General features: G+C 38.2%; 2 protein-coding genes across 5 annotated transcripts in view; both read left to right on the forward strand.

Annotated features, from left to right (window-relative positions):
* Positions 1 to 5855, forward strand: part of RAD51C (RAD51 paralog C) — a 61214-nt gene extending 55359 nt beyond the window's left edge. For 2 of the 4 annotated variants that reach the window (XR_009347844.1, XR_009347846.1), the window contains one exon: positions 5663 to 5855. The gene's annotated coding sequence lies outside the window, so the exon portion shown is untranslated. The remainder of the gene's footprint in view (positions 1 to 5662) is intronic. The other 2 variants (XR_009347842.1, XM_059147716.1) reach the window with 2 other exon arrangements.
* A 4508-nt stretch (positions 5856 to 10363) lies between these two features.
* PPM1E (protein phosphatase, Mg2+/Mn2+ dependent 1E) overlaps positions 10364 to 27418 on the forward strand; it is a 221882-nt gene continuing 204827 nt past the window's right edge. Inside the window, exon 1 of the mRNA XM_059149327.1 lies at positions 10364 to 10994. Coding sequence (XP_059005310.1) covers positions 10525 to 10994 — 470 coding nt within the window. The 5' untranslated portion in view covers positions 10364 to 10524. The remainder of the gene's footprint in view (positions 10995 to 27418) is intronic.

Raw genomic sequence — 27418 nt, forward strand, 5'->3', positions numbered from 1 at the left:
TAACTCCAGAGCCCATGCTCTTAATTATATTAATGAAGTGGTTCTCAACTTGGGATGATTTTTATCTCCCAAGAGACATTTGGCAGTGTAGATATACTCTGGTCATCAAAACTGTAGGGACAGGTGCCATTGGCATTTGGTGGGTAGAAGTAAAAGTATGCTGCTAAACATCCTAAAATATGCATTACAGCCCTCCAACAAAGATTTATTTGGCCCAAAACCTCAAAAGTGCGGTTGGAAACTTTAACCTGAGAAAATACGGCATGGGGCCATATTCTTAAAATGTGTCAATCAAAAGAAGCCTTGATAAACACTATGTATGGTAGAAAACAGAAGGTCAAAATGGAGCAAGCTTCTATGTAACTACTCAAGCTCTGTCCAAAGGTTGAGGGTCCTTCTTAGATCGGTCTTGACACCTGATCCTTACTTTAGAAATGATTGCATCAGACTATCTCAGTCTGATGCTATTAAATATCTGAATCATAGTGAGCTCTTAATCTGATTCCATGCACATAAGTGATCAACTGGTTAATAAATTGGATCCTAGTTACTTTAGTTTCAGCCTCAATGTAGATGTCTGGTCTGGATGGAGGTTAATAGTTCTCATTGTAAATCTGTATGTTATTGTGATTTTTATACATCAGTCTCTTTTGAGATTTTTCAGTTAACATCCATCTGTGTAATTAAGATTGGAACACTCATACTTCTGAACCTCAAAGTTCAAGTTGCTATACTTTGTCATAAATTCATGCAGCTGATTATCACTATGGTAGTGGTAGTCTCTGAATATTCTTTGATACTCTTCTCATCTGGAAGTGGGATGTGTTTTGTCCCCTTCTCTTAAATCTGAATGGGCCTATTACTGCTTTGACGAATAGTGTACCACAGAAGGGGTGTTACTGACTTATGGCACCATTTATAAAAGGCTATGCCTCTTTTGTCATATGTACTGGAATACTCATTCTTGGAATCCTGAGCCACCATGTAAGAAGTCTAACTACTATAAGGCCATCACGTTGGAAATGTTATATGTAGGCATTAAAATTGATAGGCCTAGCTGACCCCCCAGTTAATAGCCAGCTTCAGCTCTCAGTTTGGCAACACAGTCAAATTAGCATCTTGAGAACAATGTACATGTTAGTAATTTTTCACCCAATGTTTTTCAATATAGATGAAAAAGGTATAATCCAAGTGAGTTCTCCTCTTAGACATGTAATCCATTTGCACCTTCAGATGACTTTATACCCAACCAACTGCTATCGCCTGCAACTTCATGAGACCTACAAATGAAAACCACCTAACTGAGCCCAGTCAACAAACAGAGCTGGGAAATACTTTGAAATAGTTTCTGTTTTAGCCATTAGTTTTGAGGTAGTTTGTTATATGCAATAGATATCCAGAATAGCCTCTAAGAGCCTCCCTAGGTGGGTTGCCAGCTCTTTCCAACTTGTATCTTTAGGTGCTTAGAATTTCAGATTTTCCTGTATAGTGTCTTTTAGCTTTTTGTGTTCATTTTCATTCCCAGTGACCTCGTTCTCTCTATGTTCTCATGCTTTCCCATTGCCCAACTGATCTTTCAGTCTTCAAACTCTTCAATCTACCCTGCACTCATCTGAAAGAATGTCTATATATCAGATTTTCTTAGAACACAGTTTTTAATATGTTTTTCAAATTCAGTATTTTTTTCAAAACTGGGAACAAATTATTGTAATTCCATCTCCCAGTACAGCTTAGATTTAATCTTGACCTTTTCCTATGCCCACAGGCTTTATACCTTAAAGACTCTTGAAATTATTATTACCTTTTAATATTTATTTATTTATTTATTTATTTTTGACAGAGAGACAGTGAGAGAGGGAACACAAGCAGGGGGAGTGGGAGAGGGAGAAGCAGGCTTCCTGCTGGGCAGGGAGCCTGATGCAGGGCTTGATCCCAGAACCCTGGGATCATGACCGAAGCTGAAGGCAGACGCTTAACAACTGAGCCAGCCAGGTGCCCCAAGGCTCATGAAATTATTGGCATATATTTCCAGAGATAAAAAATTCCAAAATCTTACATGATAATTTAAAAAATAATTTTATACATGAAGGACCCAAATTTATTTTGCATAAATATTTTGATTTGCTGCTTTTGTTCAAATAACTATTGTATTGTTATTTAGGTTTATGGAGGTTCATCAAATCTTAATAGTCCTCAACTTGCAGGATTACTAGAAACCACGTGTTTTCTACTGGTGCCAGATATGTCATTTATAGATCACTCTTTCATAAGGCAACAAATGGCTTCATATGCCCAAATCATTTCCTTTCTGGAGAAGATACATTGTGTCAGCATGGTTGCCATGTGTGGTAATTGATAATGTCTGTGCCACATGGCTTACTTCTACTCTTATCCAACACAGCTATTCTACCACCTATGATTACCATATGTTACAGCACTCTAGGTTAATGGAATCATTTCCATCTTCCCTTCTAGTCACAAATGTCATTGTGGCTCAATTCCATTAGATCCACACTCAACAAAGAATAAAGTGTTCAGAACTCTCTGGGCATAGAAACCACCTTTGTGAAGTTTTCATATTTAGTTGCCTGCTTCATTTTTATTTTAAAAAGCAGTTGGATTTTTTGAGGAATGCTCCAGAGTGGGTAATGGGCATCTGCTGACTGAAATAGAACATGATCAATATCACTCTCAATTCTAGCATGTATTTACTCTAAGTAAATATATAAAGGGACTTAAAGATTAGATGATAATAATATAGATTTTTTTCCACCATAAAGCACTTTTTAGTTTCTGTAAAGTGAAAACTAGTAATAAAATATTGAAGTGGATTTTTAAAAGTCCATTCATTTTAGAAGAACCCTTAATTACAGAAGGATTATACCACGTTAGCCATTTACAGTAACTTCATCAGAAATTACCACAAACCCCTGCCTGCTTCCTCTTTCATAAGCATGTCATAATAAGTTCACAAATAATTTTGGTTCCTCAAAGAACTATGCTGGATAAAAACAAAGATTTTTATCAGTAGTGGTAAAAAGCATCAAGAAAAAAGAGGCTCTTTGGGGGACTTTTTTGCTTGTTAAAACCAATGAAATAGTGCATGCAGGCCTGTTACTACCTAATGTGAATTTTATTTTTGACAGCTTTGGACTGTTGCTGCAATATGACCAATTAGTTTGCAATAGAAAAGGAATAAAAATTAATATAACAGTCATATTTTTGGCAGCAAATGGAGATTATTTTAAAGTTATTGATTTAGAATGGAAAAGATGTAGCTAGGGTATATTGAGGAGAAAGGAGGAAGAAATTCTTATTTGAAAACACTTCCATGTGCTCAGTTTTTTCAGTTGTCATGTATTCTATTGCTCCCTACTGGTCAGTTTGACAACACAAGTGAATTGCCATCTTAACAAATACTTAGACATTAGCCATTCTTCATTTTAAAAAATATGAATGAAAAATTACACATCCTTATATTTACATTTTAACATTTAAGGCCTGGCCTTAAACATTTTCCTGGGTACTAGATCTGAGATTATATTTATACATTTTATTGTTACTATGCTTTTTCAAAAATATAAAAACATCTGCTTTATCACTTGAGATATGGCATCAATTTCAAATTGATAGCTTTTTATAATTAGCAATAATAAAATCGAAGCTTTTCTGGAGATAGTATTTCTATTTTTGCCTATAAAGAGATAAAACAGGCATACTTTAGAACAGACAGTATCGTGTACATTTGCATAACCACCAAGAAAATATTAACTGAAGATAAGTTGAAATTAATAGATTTTTCTTAGTTACAAGTATCAGTTATTTACCACATGTCAAATATTTTTATTAACTTTTACAAAATTAGTAGACTTTATTTTTTGGAGCAGTTTTAGATTTACCAAAAAAGGAGTGTAAAGGATAGAGAGTTCCCATATATGCCCTCTCCCCCCATCCGTTTCCACAATTATTTAACATCTTATATTAGGTACAGTTATAATAATTGAGCCAATAATTGAATTAATTCATTATTAACCAAAGTACATAGTTCACATTAGGATTCACTGTGTTGTGCATCCTATGGGCTTTCATAAATGGCTAATGTTATATATCTATCATTATAGTATCATACAGGATAGTTTTTGCTGCCCTGAAAATGCTGTGTTCTATCTCTTCATTCTATTTCCCACTACCCTTGAACTCCTGGCAATTTATCATAACTTTTAATTCTAGAAAATCATTTACTGCTAACTTCAAGTAAGCTTAGTGTTCCCAGAAGCAACTATGAAGATCTAAACTTGCTTTAGTGTCCACTTACTCCTTTTGTAGTTATATTATATATAAAATATATTTTATAGTTCTTTATAAAGTTGTATTTGTTACTGTATCACTTGAGATCCAGTTAAGAAATCAGAGGGAATAGAATCAGGAAATTGGCTATACAAGCGATAGAAGGGCTGAAAAGTTAAAAGGGAAGGTAAGACAGTCTTTTTTTTTTTTTTTTAAGATTTTATTTATTTATTTGACAGAGATCACAGGTAGGTAGAGAGACTGGCAGAGAGAGAGAGAGAGCGGGAAGCAGGCTCCCTGCTGAGCAGAGAGCCCAATGTGGTACTCGATCCCAGGACCCTGAGATCATGACCTGAGCCGAAGGCAGCGGCTTAACCCACTGAGCCACCCAGGCGCCCAAGACAGTCTTATTTTGCTATAACAAAAATATCATAAACTGGGTGACTTATAATCAACAAAAATATATTTCTCAGAGTTCTGGAGGCTAGATGGTCTAAGATCAGGGTTCTGGCAGATTCAGTGTCTGGTTATAGAAAGCCACCTTTTTATTGTGTCCTCAAGTGGTAGAAAGGGATAAGGGTCTCTCTTGAGCCTCTCTTCTAAGTACACTAATCCTATGACCACGCCCTCATGACATAATCACCTCCCAAAGGCCCCACCTACTAGTGTCACCTTGGGTGTTAGGATTTCAACATATGGATTTTTGGAAAACACAAATACTGGGTCCCTAGCAGGCAAGATTAGGAAGCTAGAAGCCACTTCCATCTCTAGGCTGATGGACAAATGAAGGAAGTTGATGTTTCTGGAGCTCAGAGACTGCTGTCATAGGCAAAAATTGGAATTTCGATAAGACATATTCAGGGGGAGCAAAGTTACCAAGGAGATGCAGTAGGCATTAAAACTGAGATAAGGGACAGGGAATAAATATCCTGGTTTTCACCTCTCCTCCCAACTTCCATTTTCCTGCCAATACCTCCCACTGAGAAAATTTCAGCTGGAAGTCAACTGTCAAGGAACCTGGTGAATCTAGCCTGAAAGGTTCAGCCTCCCTATAATACAGAGCGAAGGGGGTAGGAGTGATACAAGAACAGAAAGGACAGGGACTAACATATTAATCAATTCTGTTTAATTTTTTTAAAAAGATTTTATTTATTTGAAAGTGAGCAAGCAAGAGAGAGGGAGGGAGCACAAGTAGGGGGAGGAGCAGAGGGAGAGGGAGAAGACTTTGATTCCCTATTGAGCAGGAAGTCTGGGACTCCAGGGTAATGATCTGAGCTGAAGGCAGATGATTAACCAACTGAGCCACCCAGGTGCCCCTATTCTGTTTAACTTTTATTTTAAAAAATTTAAAAGATTTTATTTATTTATTTGACAGAGAGAAAGCACAAGCACGGGAGCAACGGAGAGGGAGAAGCAGGCTCCCCAAAGAGCAGGAAGCCCAATGCAGGACTTGATCCCAGGACCCTTGGATCATGACCTGAGAAGGCAGATGCTTAACCAACTAAACCACCCAGGCATCCCTGTGTTTAATTTTTTTTTTTTTAAGATTTTATTTATTTGACAGAGAGAGATCACAAGTAGGCAGAGAGGCAGGCAGAGAGAGAGAGAGGAGGAAACAGGCTCCCCGCTGAGCAGAGAGCCCGATGCTTTTACTTATAATACAGTTACAGAAAATGTACATTTTAGTAATTTTTTTTAAAAATTAGGCATGGAGGGCGCCTGGGTGGCTCAGTGGGTTAAAGCCGCTGCCTTCAGCTCAGGTCATGATCTCAGGGTCCTGGGATCGAGTCCTGCATCGGGCTCTCTGCTCAGCAGGGAGCCTGCTTCCCTCTCTCTCTCTCTGCCTGCCTCTCTGTCTACTTGTGATCTCTGTCTGTCAAATAAACAAATAAAATCTTTTTTTTTTAAACTTTTTTTTTTTTGAGATTTTATTTATTTATCAGAGAGAGAGGGTGAGAGAGCAAGCACAGGCAGACAGAATGGCAGGCAGAGGCAGAGGGAGAAGCAGGTTCCCCGCCGAGCAAGGAGCCCGATGCGGGACCCGATCCCAGCACGCTGGGATCATGACCTGAGCAGAAGGCAGCTGCTTAACCAACTGAGCCACCCAGGCGTCCCAACAAATAAAATCTTTAAAAAAAAAAATTAGGCATGGAGCCAAACATGGGGCTTGAACTCACGACCTTGAGATCAAGACCTGAGTTGAAATCAAGAGTCAGACACTTGGGGTACCAGGGAGGCTCTCAGTTGGTTAAGCAAGAGATTCAAATTCAACTCAGGTCAAGATCTCAGAGCCCTGGCATTGAGCCCTGTGTTGGGCACCATGTTTAGTGGGGAGTCTGCTTGAGGATTCTTTCTCCCTCTGCCCATCCCCCCACTCCACACTCTCTCAAATTAATTAAATAAATAAAGTCGCCTGAGCCCCCCAGGTGCCCTGCTTTAATAATTTTTGGCAAATGAATATATAGATATGACCACCCAGTTAAGATATAGAACATTTTATTTCTTTTTTTTTTTTTTTTAAAGATTTTGTTTGCTTATTTATTTGACAGAGAGAGAGATCACAAGTAGGCAGAGAGGCAGGCAGAGAAAGAGAGGGGGAAGCAAGCTCCACACAGAGCAGAGAGCCTGATGTGGGACTCGATCCCAGGACCCGGAGATCATGACCTGAGTCAAAGGTAGAGGCTTAACCCACCGAACCACCCAGGTGCCCAAGATATAGAACATTTTAATCCCCCACCCCTCCACATTCCTTTTCACTCCTTTGCCATGAATCTCCCATGCCACCTCAGTTGCAAGCAACCACCATAGATTATTTTTGCCTGTTCTAGAATTTCATGTACACGGTATCATATAGTATGTACGCTTTTGTGCCTGGATTTTTTTCCCTTGGCATGTTTTTGAGATTCACCTACATTGTATTCATCAGTAATTTTTTTACTACTGAGTAGTAGTCTATTGTATGAATATACCATGATTTGTTTATTCACTCACGTATTAATGGATATCTGTGTTATTTCCAAGTTTAAGCTATTATGAATAAAACTATTGTGAACATCTATATACCACGTTTTTGTGTGTATGTGTTTGGTGTGCGTGTTTTCATTTCTTGTGGGTAAATACCTGGGAGAGGAATTCCTGGGTCATATGATAAGAAACTGCCAAACTCAACAATTCTTTTTTTTGTTGTTGTTAAATATTTTATTTATTTATTTCAGACTGAGAGCAAGCGAGCATGAGGTGGGGGGAGGGGTGGCGGTATCAGAGAGAGAGCAGGCTCCAGGCTGAGCAGAGAGCCCAATGAGAGGCTCTATCGCTGGATCCTGGGATCATGACCTGAGCTGAAGGCAGACACTTAACTGACTGAGCCACTCAGGAGCCCCTAACAATTCTTTTTAATTTTATAGATATCATCATTACTATGATTATCCATGAAAGGGCATTGTATATTTCCTTCAAAGATCTAAGGATTAGAAGGAGAGCAATTCTTACGAAGAAAAAAAAACTCTCAAAAAATTTAAATACTCTTGGTAGCTCACTATTTTTTAATAGTTAGAAAGGGGATTAGGAAAGTGTAGGAGAAAAGGAACTGAAAAGGAAAGTAAAGCAATGCAAAATAATGACTAAAAAGACTTCTTGACAATGGCAAAATCATCCTACACAGCTGCTCTGAGATCCCAGCACTGCTGTCAGCAACCTTCTGGCAAAGCTACTCTGTCAAATGAAAGGAATAGGATCCATATTTGTGAAGGAATATCTTTATTAATATAAGCAAACACACCTCTCATTTATAGAAATAAAGAGGTGTGGGCTTTTTTACTCTTAGTAATGTTTCTTCAACATATAACACTTCCCTTTGATATGTGAGTTGAGTCATAAATTAATGTCACAAATGTCATCTAGATGAGGGAGGCAACTACATTATAAAGTAAGAAGCTGTAGCTTGATATGAATTGTTATAGTATGTCAAATTCTGAGATTTTAAAGTTATTGGGATGTAAAGTTGTGGACTTTTAGGTTTGCAGCCTTAAAAGTTCTGTCAGTCTTTTCTAGACATTCTGAAATGGAAATGAACAGGTGGATTGAAAACAAAGACAAATGAGGAGTTTAAAGGCTTTCTTGGCATCTCATAGAAAAGTTGTTCTACACTGGTGATATTTTAAACAAAACATGTATAAATACATTTAGCTTGTCTGGAAACAGATTTATTGGGTCTTTCCATTTACCTCAGAGACAAAAATAAATAGTTATAGAGGACTTATGTGCATTACTCACTATATGCTTTCTATCATGTATTATTTAATCTTTTTTTTTTTATTTTTTTTTTATTTTTTTTTAAAGATTTTTTTTATTTATTTATTTGACAGAGAGAAATCACAAGTAGTCGGAGAGGCAGGCAGAGAGAGAGAGACGGAAGCAGGCTCCCTGCTGAGCAGAGAGCCCGACGCGGGACTCGATCCCAGGACCCTGAGATCATGACCTGAGCCGAAGGCAGCGGCTTAACCCACTGAGCCACCCAGGCGCCCCATGTATTATTTAATCTTGAACTAGGAGAAAGAATGGATGTCTGTTTTACATGATGCCATAATGTACATTAGTGAGCTCAACCCACCTAATCTTAAAATAACAGTATCAGGTCAGGGATTTAGAATACAGTATTACATGAAAACAGTTGGCAGGGAGACTCCTTCTTCTTCCATTAATAGCCAACTAGAAATGGTATTTCAGACCCTAAATCTAACTAAAACCCAGAAACAATAAATGGAGAGGATGGGGTGGATAATTTGTGAACATGTTTTTCAAAGTAGAGAAAGAATCACTATGTTTTTGCTGAATTATAGGTTGCCATGAACATGGCAGTATGCAGTAATGATGCTATCATCTATACAGCTGTATAACAACACAGCTTCTCCTTCTCCCACTCCCCTCAGTAAGGCTTGAAAATAATAGGTTTGTGTATAGTTTGGTAAGAAAATTAGGATCATTTAAAGTCATTTCAGTTTCAATCTAAGAAAGAAAGAAAAGGAGGCTTGAAGGATGGGGAAGAAGAGCAAAGAAAATGTATGAAAAGTACATATTATGTAATAAGGTATAATATGTTTTATACAGAGACTACAGAGGGGTGTCTTGGAATGCTGGAAAACTAATGGCTTTGCAGTGAAAAGACCTGGATTTTAGTCCTTGTTGCATCACTTGTTTGTGACCTTGAGCAAAGTCACCATATCTTTATGGCTCAGCTTTCTCATCTATAAAATGGAATCATAATGATAATGATGACTTCTACCTCGAGATGTTATTGTAAGGATTAAAGGTATGAAAACACTTGGAAACTATGAAGCCCTATAAAAATAAGCCTTTATAGACACATATTGCAGAAGCAAAGAAGAGAAGGGTAAAAGAAAAACGGTTCTAGGCGGCTTTGGAGGCTGATAATCTGGGTTCTAATTACAATGCCATGGTGAGTAGCTTTGAAACCTGGAAGCAAATATACATTAATCTTGTTTCCTGTCTTTAAGAAATGAGGATAACACCACTTTCTTCACTGAATCAAATAAAAGGATATATGCAAAGGAACCTACCACTTGAAAGGTGTATGATACCCCTTTCCCCCAAACTACTTATTAAATTAGTGTCACCACCAACAAAAGGTGTTGACACTGCGGTATCTTTCAACAGATACCTACGCTAAGGCAACGCAGGGACAGATAAGGAAAACCGAGGTAAATCCAATCCAAGTGGGAACCAGCAGCTAAACTTGGAGATGTCTTAGTTCACTCTTACCCAGTTGAGGCTAGGGTATCCATACAATAAAGATATGTAGAGTTGGAGAGCGGGCGAGTGTCCTTTTCGACTCCGCGGGCTCGACGGGAGGGACCCTGAAATTCTTAATTAGAGCCGGTTTCCATGGCGACAGTCTCTAGGCAGCGTGGGCTGAGCTCTCCGGAGGGCTGGAGGGTGGGCCGCCGCTGGACCCTGCGCGCGCGCCCGCCAACAACTTTCCCTCCAGACCCGAGAGGGGGCGGCGCGCTCCGCCCCCACCCCCGGGCCGCGCACGTCCGCGCTCGGCGGCGCGCACGCCTGCGGGAGCCCTCTCCAGGCAACCTAGTGCTGATAGCTCGTGCCGGTGCGGCCGTTAACAGCCTTTGCGGGAGCCGGAGGCTCGAGAGCAGCCCCCTCCCCTTCCTGGATTCCCTCCCCCCCCCTCCCTACTTCCCGGTCGGCCCCGGGGCATGAGCAACGATGGCCGGCTGCAGCCCCGAGGAGAAAACTTACCGGCGCTTCCTGGAGCTATTCCTGGGCGAGTTTCGCGGACCGTGCGGCGGCGGCGAGCCCGAGCCGGAACCCGAACCCGAGTCGGAGCCGGAGCCCGAGCCCGAGCCCGAATTGGTAGCGGCTGAGGCGGCCGAGGCTTCGGTCGAGGACCCTGGCGAGGAGGTGGCCACTGTGGCCGCTACGGAGGAGGGGGAGCAAGAGCAGGAGCAAGACCCCGAGCCCGAAGAGGAGGCGGTGGAGGAAGAGGCGGTGGCAGCCGCGCAGGGCGAGGAAGAGGACGCGGCGGCAGCCCGGGGGCAGTCGGCCGTACAGCCGCCGCCGCCGCAGCCCCAGCTGCCGCCTCTACCCCCGCTCCCGCGACCGCTGTCGGAGCGCATCACCCGTGAGGAGGTGGAGGGCGAGAGCCTGGACCTGTGCCTGCAGCAGCTCTACAAATAGTTAAGTAGCGGGGCTTGGCTGGGGGTGGGCCCGCTGTCCCCGCCGCGCCGGCCTCGACGCGGCTCTCTCGGCACCTCAGCTGTTCTCTTTTCCTCTTGTCGCCCCCTCTCCCGCGCCTCGCGCGGTTAGAAGCGCCCCAGCTCCTCGGACTCCCGCGGTCGCTGCGAGCTGCCCACGCCCTCCTCGGCCCCCGCCCTCCCACTGGCCCCGGCCCTCCCGCGGGTCTCGGGCCCCTTCTTCCCGTTGCACCTCGGCCGCCCACTTGCTCCACTTCACAGACACCGCTTTCCCTCCGTGCTTCGGAAGGTCCTTTCTTCCAGTCTTCGGAGCTCCCTCTTAGCAGCTCCCTTCTTCATCGTGGAGGTTTCCTCCCACCCGGGTCTGTCTTTTCCCGGTCTGAGTCCCCTGTTGTTTGGCGGCGGAGCGACGCGGCTCCCTTCTAGGCTGCGATGCGAGGTGCCTCCTGCGTAACCGCAACCACAGTGATAATAATACCGGCTTTATAGCCACAGGAGGAGAGACTGGAGTAGGTTTTCCTTCAGGCGCTCGGTGTGGAAAGTGAAGAGATCTTGAGATGGCTTAATCCACGGAAGCCGCGTATCTTAAAGATATCTGATAACTCATAATTGAGGGAGATGGGAAGGAATTGAGAGGGAAGGGTAAGCACATTTTTACGAGCGAGACTTGAGGTGAAAGAGTCGTAATTCGTTAAAGTGGAAAAGTCAGGCTGGTTTGATAAAATTGCAATCAGGCGCAGTATTTTCAGTCCATTAAGTAGATGGGGTAGGGGAGAGAAAGCAGATGGCTTAGCCACACAGATGAAAGTCTGAAATAGAAAGGTCAAGGCTTTGCCTTTCATCCCAGGTCTGGTTTTTATGGGCTTGAAATAGAAATGGTTTACAATTGCGTTTCTTTCTAAATGGAATTGTTCTGGAATGACGGAGGAGAATACTGACAAGTCTTTGAAAATATTGGTAAACCTGAGAGTCTCTTGGCATTCTGCTGATAGTTGTATTGAAAGGTGTTACTCTGCTCCCCCCCCCCCCAAAAGTTTACTGCTGCAAGAATCACTGCAATTAAGTTCAAAGCCTAACTTAAAGGAAGGGCCTGGAAAGTAAATGTCAGGTCTTCATTCAACCTGACAGACACCTGATCAAATCATTCTTCCCTTTAAAGAACAAGCTTATCAATAGGGGAAAAGCATTTAACATTTCTGCTGGAGAAGTGGACTGTGTTGAAGCCTTTTAAAATTTAATTTTGAAGTGCTATCCGATTACCAAAGTAATAATGCTTTCTGGGAAATATAAAAAATAAAATGGCGTGTTATACCACCACTAGGGATAACCGGTATTAACATTTTAGAGTATTTCTTCCTAGTGTTTGTAAACTGTCAGAGAAGAGGGCTTATGAAATGTCATTTTTAAACACTAAATAAAGACATTTAGAACTTCTGGTTAAAATGGAAATGTTTACCAAAGTGGAGAAATTTATCTGAGCATCAGACTGATCTTTTTTTGACAGTTCTTACCTTTACAAATGCAGTGACAATTAAAGAGAAACACATTTAAACATTAGAGAAGGTTCATTAAGAAGAGTCATTAGTTTAGAACAACCATGAACATTTGTTATTCAAAAAGGTTTTTTAAAAAAATGGAATCTATATAAAGATGATAAGGTGGTAAATGTGTTTTTCCATAGGAAAGGAATTAAGATTAATTTCTATATGCATAAAACTAGAAAAAGATATTCAAATGATAAAATGGCCATTTGAAGAACAGAAGTTTGGATTTGAAGTGAATCTAAAAAAGTTAGAAAATATTATTTCACCTTAAATCAGAGATTTTATCATTTTTACTATGCTTTGTACAAAAGCTATTAACCTATTTTTATTCAGATAGAAAATGGCTGGCTTGTTTATGTAAAGTATCTTTAAGATCCTTAACAGATTAAAAAACAAAGGAAACCTTCACTGTGTTAAAAATATACTTTTAAATTAACACTTTTAATTATTTTTTATTTATAAAAGAAAATCGTATCAATTAGTCACCCAAGTCAATACTGGAAAACACTGTAGAAGTAGATCAGCTTTCTGTCTAAGCACTTTATTTTATAGATGAAAAAGTGGATCTAAATTCAGAAATGGCAAATTATGTACAAGTAATTCTGACATTTCTCAATCTCTGAACTAGAAAATTCTCCTTTTGATGGGTCCTTAAATTTCCTAGGAAATATTTTGAAATAATTCTGATTAGAAATATGTTGAAATTGCTTATTTGGGGAAGGTGATTTTCTTTCCCCCAAATATTTTCTCACCCACTTTTCATTTTGGGAATTTGTGATATACTTTAAAAACTCTGCTATGCTTGTCAAAGGGGGCTGAAATTCTTAAATAGAGCTACCTGAACTATATATTCACCAATTTAATAATTGGGACTAGTGTAAGAAGAAAATAACACTGCATTTAATACCAGTTTTATAAGTCTCTAGTGTGTGTTTTCTGTCAGGATTTTGGAAATATACAATATAGAGCTGCTAAATAAACAGATTCTCTGAAGAAAAGAAACAAGGGTGCTTATCTTTTGATTATTTTTATGTATACCCTGGTTGGAAATTAAAACAGTGAATGTTTTTCTCAATATTTTGCTTCTCAAGAATTTTATAACAAGACCACCAGATATATTTAACATTTTTCATTTTGGTAAACTCAAAGTCAGGACTAACTTGAGGTAGGCAATTACTTAGGTAAGTAAAGGATCAAGGTTTAAATAGACAAAATACAGTTATAATTAGCAACTTAAAATTTTTTCAGGGTATTTGGGATAAAGATTTTGCATTAAAAATGGGAAATATGGGGCGCCTGGGTGGCTCAGTGGGTTAAGGCCTCTGCTTTCGGCTCAGGTCATGATCCCAGGGTCCTGGGATCGAGCCCCACATCGGGCTCTCTGCTCAGCAGGGAGCCTGCTTCCTCCTCTCTCTCTGCCTGCCTCTCTGCCTACTTGTGATCTTTCTCTGTCAAAAAAATAAATAAAATCTTTAAAAAAAAAAAAAAAGAACAACAATTTGAAAACAGCAAAAATCTTCTTGGATGAGAAAGACCTCTGTTGTGGACTATAAATGCCTTCTTAAGGACCATTTAAATATATTTTCCAGTTTATTAAACATTAAGAATCAATAATAAATGCATGCAATATTTTAGAAATGTTTCACTGAATTGATCTATTGTCAATAAGAAACTCCAATGATTTAGAACCTTCAACTGCTAGTATAAGAGGATCTGTTTTATTTTAAGGTTAAATGTCCCCCAAGAGATAAATATTTTTTAGTGACATAGTATTAGAATTTCTGAGATAAATGAGAGAATCTCTTTGTAAAGGTAGAAATGAGATATTTTATAGCTTTGAAATAATTTGCAAATAAGAGTTTGTAACTGATCTTACAGCAAATGTGAATATGAGGCTACATGCATAGGTTACGTGGGTCAATATGGTGTATTTTATTTATCTACACTATACTGGGGATATCTATCTGTTTTAATCCAGAAGAAACACATCCTCTGAAGTCTTTTCTAGAGCTCTATGTCATTAGATTTTTAGAGCAATTGTTTCCTCAGTTATTCATTTAGTCTTTGTTGGTCTTCTTGAGGGGGAGACAGAATTCCAGGAGCCCCGGGAAGTTAAGTAGTTCCAGATAGTAATGAGGGGTGGGAGGTACTTTTAAAATTGCTTGGAAAGAAAATCTTTGGTTTTAGATACTAATAATTCAGTTACATTGAATTATGTGAATCATTATTAAGTTTGAGATAGGTCAGAAAATGAGTAAACTTTGTCTCACTTTTACATATATAAATAGAAAAAATACATGGTTGCAAGTTTTAAAATATTCATTTAAAACTACATCTTTTTTCTTATTAAGAAGTAATGTTCAGAGGCGCCTGGGTGGCTCAGTGGGTTGGGCCTCTGCCTTTGGCTCAGGTCATGATCTCATGATCTCGGGCTCTCTGCTCAGCAGGGAGCCTGCTTCCCCCTCTCTCTCTGCCTGCTCCTCTGCCTACTTGTGATCTCTCTCTGTCAAATAAATAAATAAAATCTTAAGAAAAAAAAGAAGTAATGTTCACTATAAGAAATGGAGAAAATTTTCATTAACAAAAAGAAGAAAAAAATTTCAAGCATTTATTGTTAACCTTTTCAGGTTAAGTTTTTGGGTTTTATTCCTGCCTCTCAGGCTGCTGCTTTTCTGTGGATTTTTAGTACTCCAACTGCTCCTTTAATATTGATATTTCATCCTTAACCTTTTCCACTCTGGTGACTTATTTGTAGTCAATATCAATTTCCCCCATGACTTTGGTTATTTGTTATTATGGTTCCCAACTCTCTATCTATCTCTGCTTTGACTGCTAATGGAATAGCTTTACCTGAATATCTAAAAAGCTTCTCAAACTGTTCACCACCCAATTCAATCTTCCAACTTCTTCTTGTCTCCCCCAAATAAGCAAAACTAAAACCTCATTTTCTTTCTGGTCGGTCCATTCCTGATTTCTCTCTGTCACCCCCCACATTCAATCAATTTTGCCTTGAAAATATCTCATAGATATGTCCCTCTCCATTTCCACTGTTATTGTCATCTTTTGCCAGTCTTACTCTTCACCAATATAGTCTCACCATTATAGCCAAAGTAATTTCTTTTTTTTTTTTAAATTTTATTTATTTATTTATAGACAAAGATCACAAGTAGGCAGAGAGGCAGGCAGAGAAGGGGGAAGCAGGCCCCCCGCTGAGTGGAGAGCCGATGTGGGGCTTGATCCTAGGACTCTTGAGATCATGACCTGATCCGAAGGCAGAGGCTTAACCCACTGAGCCACCCAGGTGCCCCCAAAATGATTTCTCTAGATTCTAGATTATGTAGATTATGTAGCTGTCCCTACTACTTAAATATTTTTACTCTTTTCCCAGAGTTAGCCAACTGCAAGGTTAAAGGTATAATCCCCCAGACCACCAAGTTTCCCCAAGACTTCTGACCCCAGCTGCAGGGAGTTAGGGTCCAACTATAAAGAGGGAAGAGTCCACCCAAGACCACCCTCACTTCTGACATCAACTGTAAATTTAGGGGTTTCTCCAAACCACCTCCAGATTTGATAATTCACTAGAAAGACTCACAGAACTTCCTAAAGACTATTATACTAATGGATATTGTTCATTTTAGGAAAAAGATAAAAATTTGAATCAGCCAAAGGAAGACTTGCATAGGCACAATCTAGGAGAGTTTTAAATGTGAAACTTTCATTGTCTTCAGTATTGAAGACAATGCTCCCCTCTCCAGGGTTGATGCATGGATGCATGGTAATACACATAGAGTATTCCAGCCCAAGCACCTCTCCTGAGCTTCAGTGTCCAGAGTTTTTATTGAGACTTGTTGCTTTATTGGTTGAACTGGAGTTCAGGCTGATACTACGTGGTCCAGGGGTCTCACATATATGATACTACTATTACTCCAGAAATTCCAGGGTTTAGAGGTTACCTCCCAGGAGCAAGGGACAAAAGCTAGACCTCTCTTTGGGCAAGGCCAAATTATTTACTATATACCTTTATCATTTATCTCTCCATTGCCCTTCAAATAAAATCCAAAGAAGGCCTTATAATCTTATTCCATCAGCTCATCTCTGAATCCCTAAATACCTACTTCCCTCCTGCTTCTACAGCTCTAGAAACTACACTTCAGCCATTTTAGACTACTAATACACTAGTTTGAAAGTGCTGTGTTTGCTGTTACCTCTGCACTTTTGCATAATAACACACTATTCCTTCTGCTTGGAATATCATGCTTCCTCACCCCCAATCTGCCCAATCAATCTGTTACCCATTCTTAAATTCTCCATTTAGCAACATTTTGCCAACTCACAGTCATGAGTTAGTGTCTCTTCCATGTGCCCCTCTAGAAACCCAGGGATTAGTCCTCTTGTAGCACTAGTTTTGATTCATTATTTTTTTGTCAACAAATATCTATCTTTTACTAGAACAGGGGTCTTCAAAGTAGGTATGCCCAAAATAATCCATTGCGGTGAAAGAAGAAAATATTAAAATCTATTTGCATACAAAATATACAAAATATGAAATTGCATACAGAATATGAAATTGGGTGCTATTAATATTTGATGTATTGGGCGCCTGGGTGGCTCAGTGGGTTAAGCCACTGCCTTCGGCTCAGGTCATGATCTCAGGGTCCTGGGATCGAGTCCCGCATTGGGCTCTCTGCTCAGTGGGGAGCCTGCTTCTTCCTCTCTCTCTCTGCCTGCCTCTCTGCCTACTTGTGATCTCCCTCTGTCAAATAAATAAATAAAATCTTTAAAAAAAAATATTTGATGTATTGATTGAGACTGGCAGTTCTGTATGACAACTGATTTCATGTCAAGTGTGGTAAATGAGGTATACTGATGAAATAAATGCAAGTTTCACAGGTTAGAAGAGTCAACAGTGATATCCTCCCTCCAATTTTCAGAAAATTATGAAGTATTGTGATTTACCTGCACTAATGGATCTATTGATTATATTTCCTGGTTCTAACAAAACTAATCCTCACAAATGGATATTTGGATTTAAAAGCTCCTGCAAAGAAATCGTGGATTGAATATATTTGTAAGCATAAGAAACAACAAAACTTGAGAGCCTATGCTTCCCCCATACTTACATTAGATTTTTTTATCTTTTTATCTTTAAATTATTTTTCTCCACCCCTACATTAGATTTTTTAAAAAAGCTAATACAATCCTATCTGATTAGAAATGAACAAAAATGGATTTATTAAATAGATTATGTGAAATAGTAAAATACAGGTTAGTCAAAGAAATATTGAAATACTACTGATGAGGGGTGCCTAGCTCCTCTGTCTTAAGCATGTGACTCTTTTTTTTTTTTTTAAAGATTTTATTTATTTATTTGACAGAGAGAGATCACAAGTAGGCAGAGAGACAAAGAGAGAGAGAGGAGGAAGCAGGCTCCCCGCCGAGCAGAGAGCCCGATGTGGGACTCGATCCCAGGACCCTGAGATCATGACCTGAGCCGAAGGCAGCGGCTTAACCCACTGAGCCACCCAGGCGCCCTAAGCATGTGACTTTTAAGAGCATGTGACTCTTAATCTCAGGGTCATGAGTTCAAGCCCTACGTTGGACGTAGAGCTTACTTTAAAAAATATATATATTGCTGGTAAGAGTTGTATATGTGCAAATGTGCAGGTTTGTATACATGAGCATGTATGTACTTAATTTATAAATATGTACATACATATACATACATACATACATGGGGTGTGTGTGTGTGCGCATATACGTGGTTCTCCCAAATATTTTGGTAAGGTGCCTAAGCAAGTGTTTGGAGGCAATTGTATTGGATTATTAGCTATACATTTGCCATCGTGTTCCTAAGTTAATCATGAGAGCTACGTAAAGGACACACACACAAAATATTTGCTGATCCAATGAATGAGTTACGATTTAAAAAAAAGATAGTTCTAAAAATAAATACATGTAGTTCTTACTATTTTATTTTAATTTTTTAAGATTTTATTTATTTGACAGAGAAAGAGAGAGAGCAAGTGAGCACAAGCAGGGGGAGTGGCAGGCCAAGGGAGAGTGAGAAGTAGGCTCCCACTGAGCAAGGAGCCCGACACAGGGCTGCATTGCAGGACCCTGGGATGAAGGCAATTGCTTAACCGAATGAGCTACCCAGGCACCCCTAGTTCTTACTATTTTATTTATTTATTTATTTTTAATATTTTATTTATTCATATGATAGAGATCACAAGCAGAGGGAAGCAGGCTCCCCGCTGAGCAGAGAGCCCAATGCTGGGCAATCCCAGGACCCTGGGATCATGACCTGAGCTGAAGGCAGAGGCTTTAACCCACTGAGCCTCCCAGGCACCCCAGTTCTTACAATTTTAAGTTACCTTTAAGAAAACTTAGTACAAAAATCTAAAAAACTTAGTAAATTTTAATATGTTAAAAATTTTATTAGAAAATTTAAAGTATATAAAAAATAAAATAGTACACTTATCACCCAGCCTTAGCAATTATCAATTTATGGCCAGTCTTTTTCATTCCTACCTCCAGATATCTCATCCCGCTTCCCATTATATCCTATTTAATTTTAAAATGAATGCTCAGTAATCTAATCAAAATTCTGTTGGACATTTTAGGTATTACCAATATTTGGTTACTCTAAGAATAGTGTGATGTTCATAATTTTAACAAACTTTAATTTCTGTTAGAGTATATTTCTAGTGTTGGGACTTTGTTAAAAGATATTTACATATTTAAGGCTCTTGATACATAGTTTTAAATGTCCTCTAACAAGGTTTTACTAGTTTACTCTCTAAGCAGATATGTATAAGAAAAAGATTTTTTTTTAAAGATTTTATTTATTTATTTGACAGAGAGAGATCACAGTAGGAGAGAGGAAGGGAAGAGATCACAGAGAGAGAGGAAGGGAAGCAGGCCCCCCGCTGAGCAGAGAGCCGGATGTGGGACTCGATCCCAGGACCCTGAGATCATGACCCGAGCCGAAGGCAGCGGCTTAACCCACTGAGCCACCCAGGCGCCCCAAGAAAAAGATTTTTGATATTAGAAAATAATTTAAACATTAACAAAATAGAATAATAAAGTAAATATCCATATACCCATCATCCAGTTTTAACAAATAATCATAATTAGGATTATTTTAAGGAAATTATACATTCATATGGAATTGAAGACTTTGTTTTCACTCTCTTCTCTGAACCCATTCCCTTCTTCCCAGAGGTAATCTGGGAATTCTTGGAATGTACTCTCCTGTTCTGTATATTTTTATATTTTTATTAGAAGTGCATTTGTATGGTCTCTGTACATGCTGGGCTTTTTAATTTGTTTTTGGTTTTGTAACTAGCTGTCTTGAAAAAATTTCATGTTATATGGAGATCCAGGTTTTGCTTTTTTTTTTTTTTTCATTTTAGGTACTTTGTATCATTCCATTGTCCGATTGTACTATGACTTATTTATCCAATCTATCGATAGACATTTGGATTGTTTCTGTTTTTTTTGGTGTATTATCTCTACATTAGTTTAATACTAGCTGCTCTAATGGGCAAATCCTGAAATCTCAAAAGCTTAACATAGTGTTCATTTCTTGCTCACAGAGTTAACTTACAGTGGAGAAGAAAGGGCTGGGTTCTATAGAGTGATTAAGCCATCCAAGCTAATAGAGTGTATGTCACCTTCAGCCTGTGGTTTCCAAGGTTGCTTCAGGCACCAACATCCATTCGGCAGACCTAAGAATGGAGAGTGATTTGGAGATTTTTAGCAGCCAGTCTGTAGAAGGGGCAGATATTCTTTTCACTTTGCATTGACTAGAATGCAGTTCATGTTGGCACCATCTATAGTCCATATTTCACAGCAAACAGGACCGAGAACAACTCTACGCTATGGAGAAAAGACCATAAAACATTGGTGGAAAAACTAGCATTTTCTGTCCTACAAATAATTCTACAGTTTAGATATGTCTCCTTGTGCATATTCATAGATTTCTTGGGTATATTCCTGAAAGTGGAATTGTCAGACTGAAGTTACATACACCTTTACTTTGTTAGATATTGCCAAATTACTTTGTCTAACTTAAGTAGACAACTAAAGTAGGAGAGGTTTGGTTTGTCCATGTTTTCACTATTTGAAGAGGACACCTGCCTAAAAGTCTAGACCAATGCTTTCCAATAGGAGTACAACTAAATCACATATATAATTGAAAATTTTTCTCTTAACCACATTTTAAATTGAAAAGAGACATGTGAATTTAGTTTTAATAATTTATTTAACCCAATGTATCCAAACATTATATATTAAAATATATTAGCATTTAATATGTAATTAATATTAAAATATTATTGAGTTCTTTTAAATTTTTATACCAGGTTTTCAAAATCCTCTGTATCTTTTATACTTGTAGTACATCTCATTTTGGAATATCACACTTCAAATGTTTAGTAGCCACATGAGACTAGTGGCTACTAAATTGAATGGCACAGCTTTAGACTTAGTAACAAAAACTTTAATTCTTTAACACATATCTGACATTTAATTTCAAAGTCATATTTAAATGGGTTCGCCAATTACTAAATACATCTTTGTTTAGTCTTTGGAGGAATTACAAGCTGAACTTATTTTTCCTACATTTATTTATTTATTTATTCATTCATTCATAAGATTTTATTTATTTAAAAGAGAGAGAATGAGAGAGGATCGAGGGGGAGGGTCAGAGGGAGAAGCAGACTCCCTACTGAACAGGGAGCCTGATTTGGGGACTGGATCCTGGAACTCCAGGATCATGACCTGAGCTGAAGACAGTTGCTTAACCATCTGAGCCACCCAGGCACCCCCCCTCCTTTTTTTTTAGATTGTACTTGTTTATTTGACACAGAGAGATACACAGTGAAAGAGGGAACACAAGCAGGGTGGGTGAGAGAGGGAGAAGCAGGCTTTATTTCCCCCTTGGTTTGTTTGTTTATTTATTTAGATTTTATTTATTTATTTGTCAGCTAGAGCTGAGCAAGGAGCCCAACGCAGGGCTCAATCCTAGGACCCTAAGGTCATAACCTGAGCCAAAGGCAGACACTTAACTACTAAGCCACCCAGGTGCCCCCCACTACAGTTCTTTCTATGACAAGAGAATAATCTGATTCAGATTTCAATAATCAAATTGTTAACTTCTCACAGAGTATACAGGTAATAGTTTTCTGTTGTTGTGTAATGTGTTACCAGAACTTAAGGGCTTAAAACAACACCCATTATTATCTTACAGTTCCGTAGGTCAGCAGTCCAGGAATGTTCAGCTGGGCTCTCTGCTTAAGGTCTCAAGTCAAGACCAGTGTGTTGGCTAGACTGGACTTGTGTGGAGTCTCAGGGGTATACTCTACTTCCCAAGTCTATACAGGTTGTTAACAGAATCTCTATACTTTTAAAAGACCTGAGGTCCTTATTTCCTTGCCAGCTGTCAGGTGGGGGGCTGATTATCATTTGTAGAAGCCACCCATTGTCCTTCTCAAATGGCCTTCTCTTCAAATAGTCCTTCTCTTCATCTTTTTTCCCCCTTGGTTTGTTTGTTTATTTATTTAGATTTTATTTATTTATTTGTCAGAGAATAGCAGAGGAAGCAGAAGGCAGAGGGAGAGAAGCAGGCTCCCTGCTGAGCAAGGAGCCCAATGAAGGACTTGATCTCCGGACTCTGGGATTATGACCTGAGCTGAAAGTGGATGCCCAACTGACTGAGCCACCTAGGCGTCCCCCCTCTTAATTTCAAACCATTAATGGCACATCAAGTTCTTCTCATGGTTCACATTTCTCTGGCTTCTCTTGTTGCTAACCAGAGAAAGTTCTCTGCTTTTAAGAACTCATGTGGTTAATATAACACAGTCACAGGAGTGATATTTCATTAGTATCCACAGATTTTAGAGTGGTTAGAGTGGGGAATCTTTGGGGGACCATTTTAGTTATTCTTCATACCACAGTAGAGAAGCAGGATGGCAGAAAATTTTAATTATTTTGTTTAAAGGTCTTTTAATTCTCTTCTAAATGAAAGCAAAGTACTTTATCCATTTCTTTTTGTCTCCATTTCCACAGGCCTGGTCCAAGTTTTCATCAGCTCTTACTGAGCTGGCAATAGGATTACTCTAAACTGCTGTTTCTCCTTCCACATTTCCCTCCTTTTGATCAGTTTTCCATACAACAATTGTCTGGCCTCATCTTGACCCACCTCTGCTTGTGCTCAGTTTTAATGTTTCTATCACAGTGGTCTTCATTTACTTCCCCAAATCTGCCATGGTCTGTTCTAAAGGCCTCTGTACTTTTGTGGTTTTTTTGCCCAAGCAACTTTTCTCCTTTAACTCCAACTACCCAATTCAACCATTAGGTTTAAAGTATCTCTTCTTTATAGAGCTGTTTCCTTATCCATGGTCTAAATTAAGTCTTACTTTCAGTTTTCTAGCGTCCTTTACTTTTTCTTTATATCAATTTACCACAATTTAATTATATATACGTATCTGTATATGTGTGTGTGTGTGTATAAATATATATATATATATATAGTGTATATGTATACATACATGCGTGCATTAGTTTAATGTCTTCTCCAGACTGAAGGCAACAGATAAAGAATATTTTGTTGTTCTTTGTGTATTCAGCATCTGGTAGAAGTTCTGGCCCATAATAGGCAGTTATTTGTTGAATAAATGAACGAATTGTTAACTTTTTCTCTGCTCAATCTACCAGATTGTTTCATTTCCAGATTTTTATAGGCCTATTCTCCTTCTCTTCTTTCTCTTTGTTATTATTTTCTTTTTCTCTCCTCTGAATGGCAGAGGAGCTTGGCTTCATATTTTATGTTATTTTTGGTATGTTTGTTAACATTTTCAACTAGCTGCAGAAATATGTTTACAGTTCTCATTATTAACACTCCACAACTTTGTAAATGAATTTTTTTCAGGGACTTAAAAAGAGTTTTTATGTAATATTGTGAGTTTTTAAAAGAGTTTTGTGAGAATATTGTTCACATGACAAGTTTGAAGAAGAAAAAGAATACTGTATAGAGAGTAATGAGCTAGTTAAAAGATTGAAACTATTCTTAATTCCTTGTATTTTCACTTAAGACCTTCACCTTCTGATATATAGGTCCGAGGAAGAGCAGTCCATTACTTTTTATTTTAGTTTAAGTCATTAAAAGAAAAAGAATCAAAGACCAGTGTGCTGGTTAGAAATATCAAACATAATTTTTTTCCTGGTGACTTGATTCCATAATGATGTATAAAATTCCCAAAGAAACATAGTTCTTGTATGGATTTGAAGTATTTGACCTACTTACCACAAGACACAACGTTTGATCTTTGATCCTTATATAGTACTTTCTTATTCATGGTTTTCTATTTTGTGAATCTAAAAATAAGAACTAAAACAAAATAGTGCTTTTTAATAAGCCTGTTTTTTGAAAAGTAAATTCTGATACATCTAATTTCACCTTTGCATAAAAAAAGCAAAAAATAAAATGTAACGCTTTTAAGGTGATGTATATATATATATATGGTGTTATGTGTATATATAGTGCTTATATATATATAAGGTGATATATATGTGTGTATATATGTATATGTTTATATGTATTGGCGCATATGTATATACATATATACATATATGCATACATATACGCATATACATATATGTATATATGTATATATGTATTGGTGCATATATATATACATATATATATATATATGTATATATATATAGTGATATGTATATATGGTGTTTATAAGATTGTGTTTGAGGTATGTGATACATAAAATCCTTTTTAGGCCAGAACTCTAGAAGGCAAGAATCATGTTGTGAACATGTTCTTATTGAACCTAGCAAGTTATTACATAAATATGAGAGGTGACAGTCATTAAATCAGGCTATCACTGATTTTGCAGTAGAAATGACCTCCAAAGTTTTGAGATTTGATTTCTGGCTATTGTTAATATTTGTCAGTTCATACAGCCTTGGTTTAAAGCAGCTTATAAATACAGTCTCATCTATTACTTGGGTTTGTCATATTCACAATCTTTGTATATACCGTTAGAAGAATAAAAATATCTTCAACTTTTCAAGGTCATGGAAAGTTCATTGTGCATTTAGAAACAATTTTCAGTCTTTTAAACAGGTAAATATGAATTTGCATTTAAATGCTCTTTGCCAGGATATTCTCTAATCTTGGATTGATAAATATAAATATCTTTCTATAAAACTTAGTTAACAATGTAAACCTGCAGAGAATCAAAACTGTCTGCACCTGAAATAATCGTGGAACTAGTAGTAGTTATAAGCCACTCCTATTTCTGTTGTTGCTACTACATTTATTCAGAGCTTGTCCAAGAACTGTTTTATTTAATATTAGGTTCTGTTACTAACCTATTTTGCAGATATGGAAGCCAAGGTGGAGGAATTTTAAAGAACTTTCTCAAGTTTCCACCATTAGGGTTGTCACTGGGACATAAATTAGGCAGACTGACTTGAGAGGTTAAAGCTTTGAAGTTTATTTTGTGATTTTCAGGCTATGTTATAAACATTTCTATGGGGAAGAATATCAGTGAAGATTCAGTTCAATTCAGTTGCTTGAATTTGAACTGCTGTTGCTTATTTCAGACTCTCTCTCTCTCTCTCTCTCTCTCTGACTGGGCAGGGGCCAGAGGGAGAGGGAAAGAGAGAATCTTAAGCAGGCTACATGCTCAGTGCAGAGCCTCAAGCAGGCTCAACCTCACGGCCCCGAGATCATGACCTGAGCTGAAATCAAGAGTCTGATGCTTAACCTACTGAGCCATCCAGGCACCCCCTAGTTGAGGCTCTTATCACTTCTTGTCTTGATTACTTTAGTAGCCTCCCAGCCGTTAGTCTCTATCCTCTAGTCTAGCCTCACTGGATTTTCTAGCACAATTGAATTCACTGCATTTCTCCAAAGATATCATGTTATTTCTCACCTGTCTGCCTTTGTAGGTGCTATTTGTAATTCATAGAACATCTTCTTTCCCTGGCTAACTATAACCTCCCTTTTGAGAGAGAGAGGGTAGTTGGATTTTTATCCCATCTTCTGCCTAAAAAGTCCATCTTACTTAGGTTTTACCTATAAATAAAGGGCAGTCTAAATTTTTGCATTTAGGGTCTTGGGTGGCTCAGTTGTTTAAGTGTCTTCCTTTGGCTCAGGTCATGATTCCAGGGTCCTGGGGTTGAGTCCCACATTGAGCTCCCTGCTCAGTGGAGAGTCTGCTACTCCCTTTCCCTCTGCCTGTTGCTCCCCCTTCGAGTGTGCTCTGTGAAATAAAATCTTTAAAAAAGAACTTTTTTGTATTTGAATTTTCCTGAACTCTTGCTTCTAATGATAGAAAAGACTGAAAATTAGTGCTGCTTATTAAAAATATAACAGTGTATGGGGCGCCTGGGTGGCTCAGTGGGTTAAGCCGCTGCCTTCGGCTCGGGTCATGATCTTGGGGTCCTGGTATCGAGTCCCATGTCGGGCTCTCTGCTCAGCGGGGAGCCTGCTTTTCTCTCTGCCTGCCTCTCTGTCTGCTTGTGATCTTTCTGTCAAATAAATAAATAAATCTTTGAAAAAAAATATATAACAGTGTATAGTTCATAACAATGGCAGGTATATTACTATTCACTCACTAAGGTGCCTAGAGATATTTTTTCCCATTTTGTACTTGATAAATCTTCTGATCTTTTTAGATCTTTTAATTTCAGTATAAATTATTGAAGTAGCCAAGGGCACCTATTTATATAGGTTTAAAAAACTGTATAGGTTTATACAATTTCAATGCCTAATATAGTACTCATCCACTCAATATTGTATTTCTTTTGGAAAGAAATCTTAAAATTATTTTTTTTAATTAAAAAAAGAAATACTTTTGGGACGCCTGGGTGGCTCAGTTGGTTAAGCAGCTGCCTTCGGCTCAGGTCATGATCCCAGCGTCCTGGGATGGAATCCCACATCAGGCTCCTTGCTCCGCAGGGAGCCTGCTTCTCCCTCTGCCTCTGCCTTCCACTCTGTCTGCCTGTGCTCGCTCTCACTCTCTCTCTCTCTGACAAATAAATAAATAAAATCTTAAAAAAAAATACTTTTGCTCAGGTTGCAGTCTGTATTAATATCATATATTCAGTACGTGATCTTCCAGAAGACAGAGAAATACGTTATTAATAAGTAGCAGATTATAAATTAACAGAAAACAGTGATCACTTGTATTCTAGAAGTGTCGTGGATTACAATTCCATGGGTCCATATGCAGTAACATAGTTTTGGAATCATTATCCTTGTAAAATCATTATTCTTTTGCATAATGCCTTACAAATGGCTCAAAGTAAAGCTTGTCCTTCAGAATCAGAACACCACTTTATATATTAAAATATCCGTTTATATTCAACATATAATGCTAAAAAATAAAACTATCTTTGACTATCAAGGAAAGGAGGTGGAAATAGGACAAATGATATCAGCTTCTAGTATAGTTCTATAAAAATGTATTGAAGTTAAAATATTTTAGAGATCAAATATAAAAGCATTTTTCTCAGAAAGAGCCCTTACAAATACTCTTATTCACCAACTAAACATTAAATGAAAAAGCCTATTAAATATTACATTAATTAGTTTAGATTAGATTAGATTATCTTTATGGTCTTACATAGGTTAAAATTACCAAACCATGAAACTGAGTTTCTTCTCATTTCCCTAAGGATTATAAAGGGAGATTTTAATTAAGCTTTGCTAGGTTAAGAATTTCCTTGGTTTTAAAAAAGTGACTTATTATAACTTTTCTTTAGTCATTATCTAAATAAAGATAGCCTTATGTGTGACTTGGTAATTTTATGGTCAATATATACCAAAAATTCTGG

The sequence above is a fragment of the Mustela lutreola genome, chromosome 15, assembly GCF_030435805.1.
Source record: "Mustela lutreola isolate mMusLut2 chromosome 15, mMusLut2.pri, whole genome shotgun sequence".
Classification (NCBI taxonomy): domain Eukaryota; kingdom Metazoa; phylum Chordata; class Mammalia; order Carnivora; family Mustelidae; genus Mustela; species Mustela lutreola.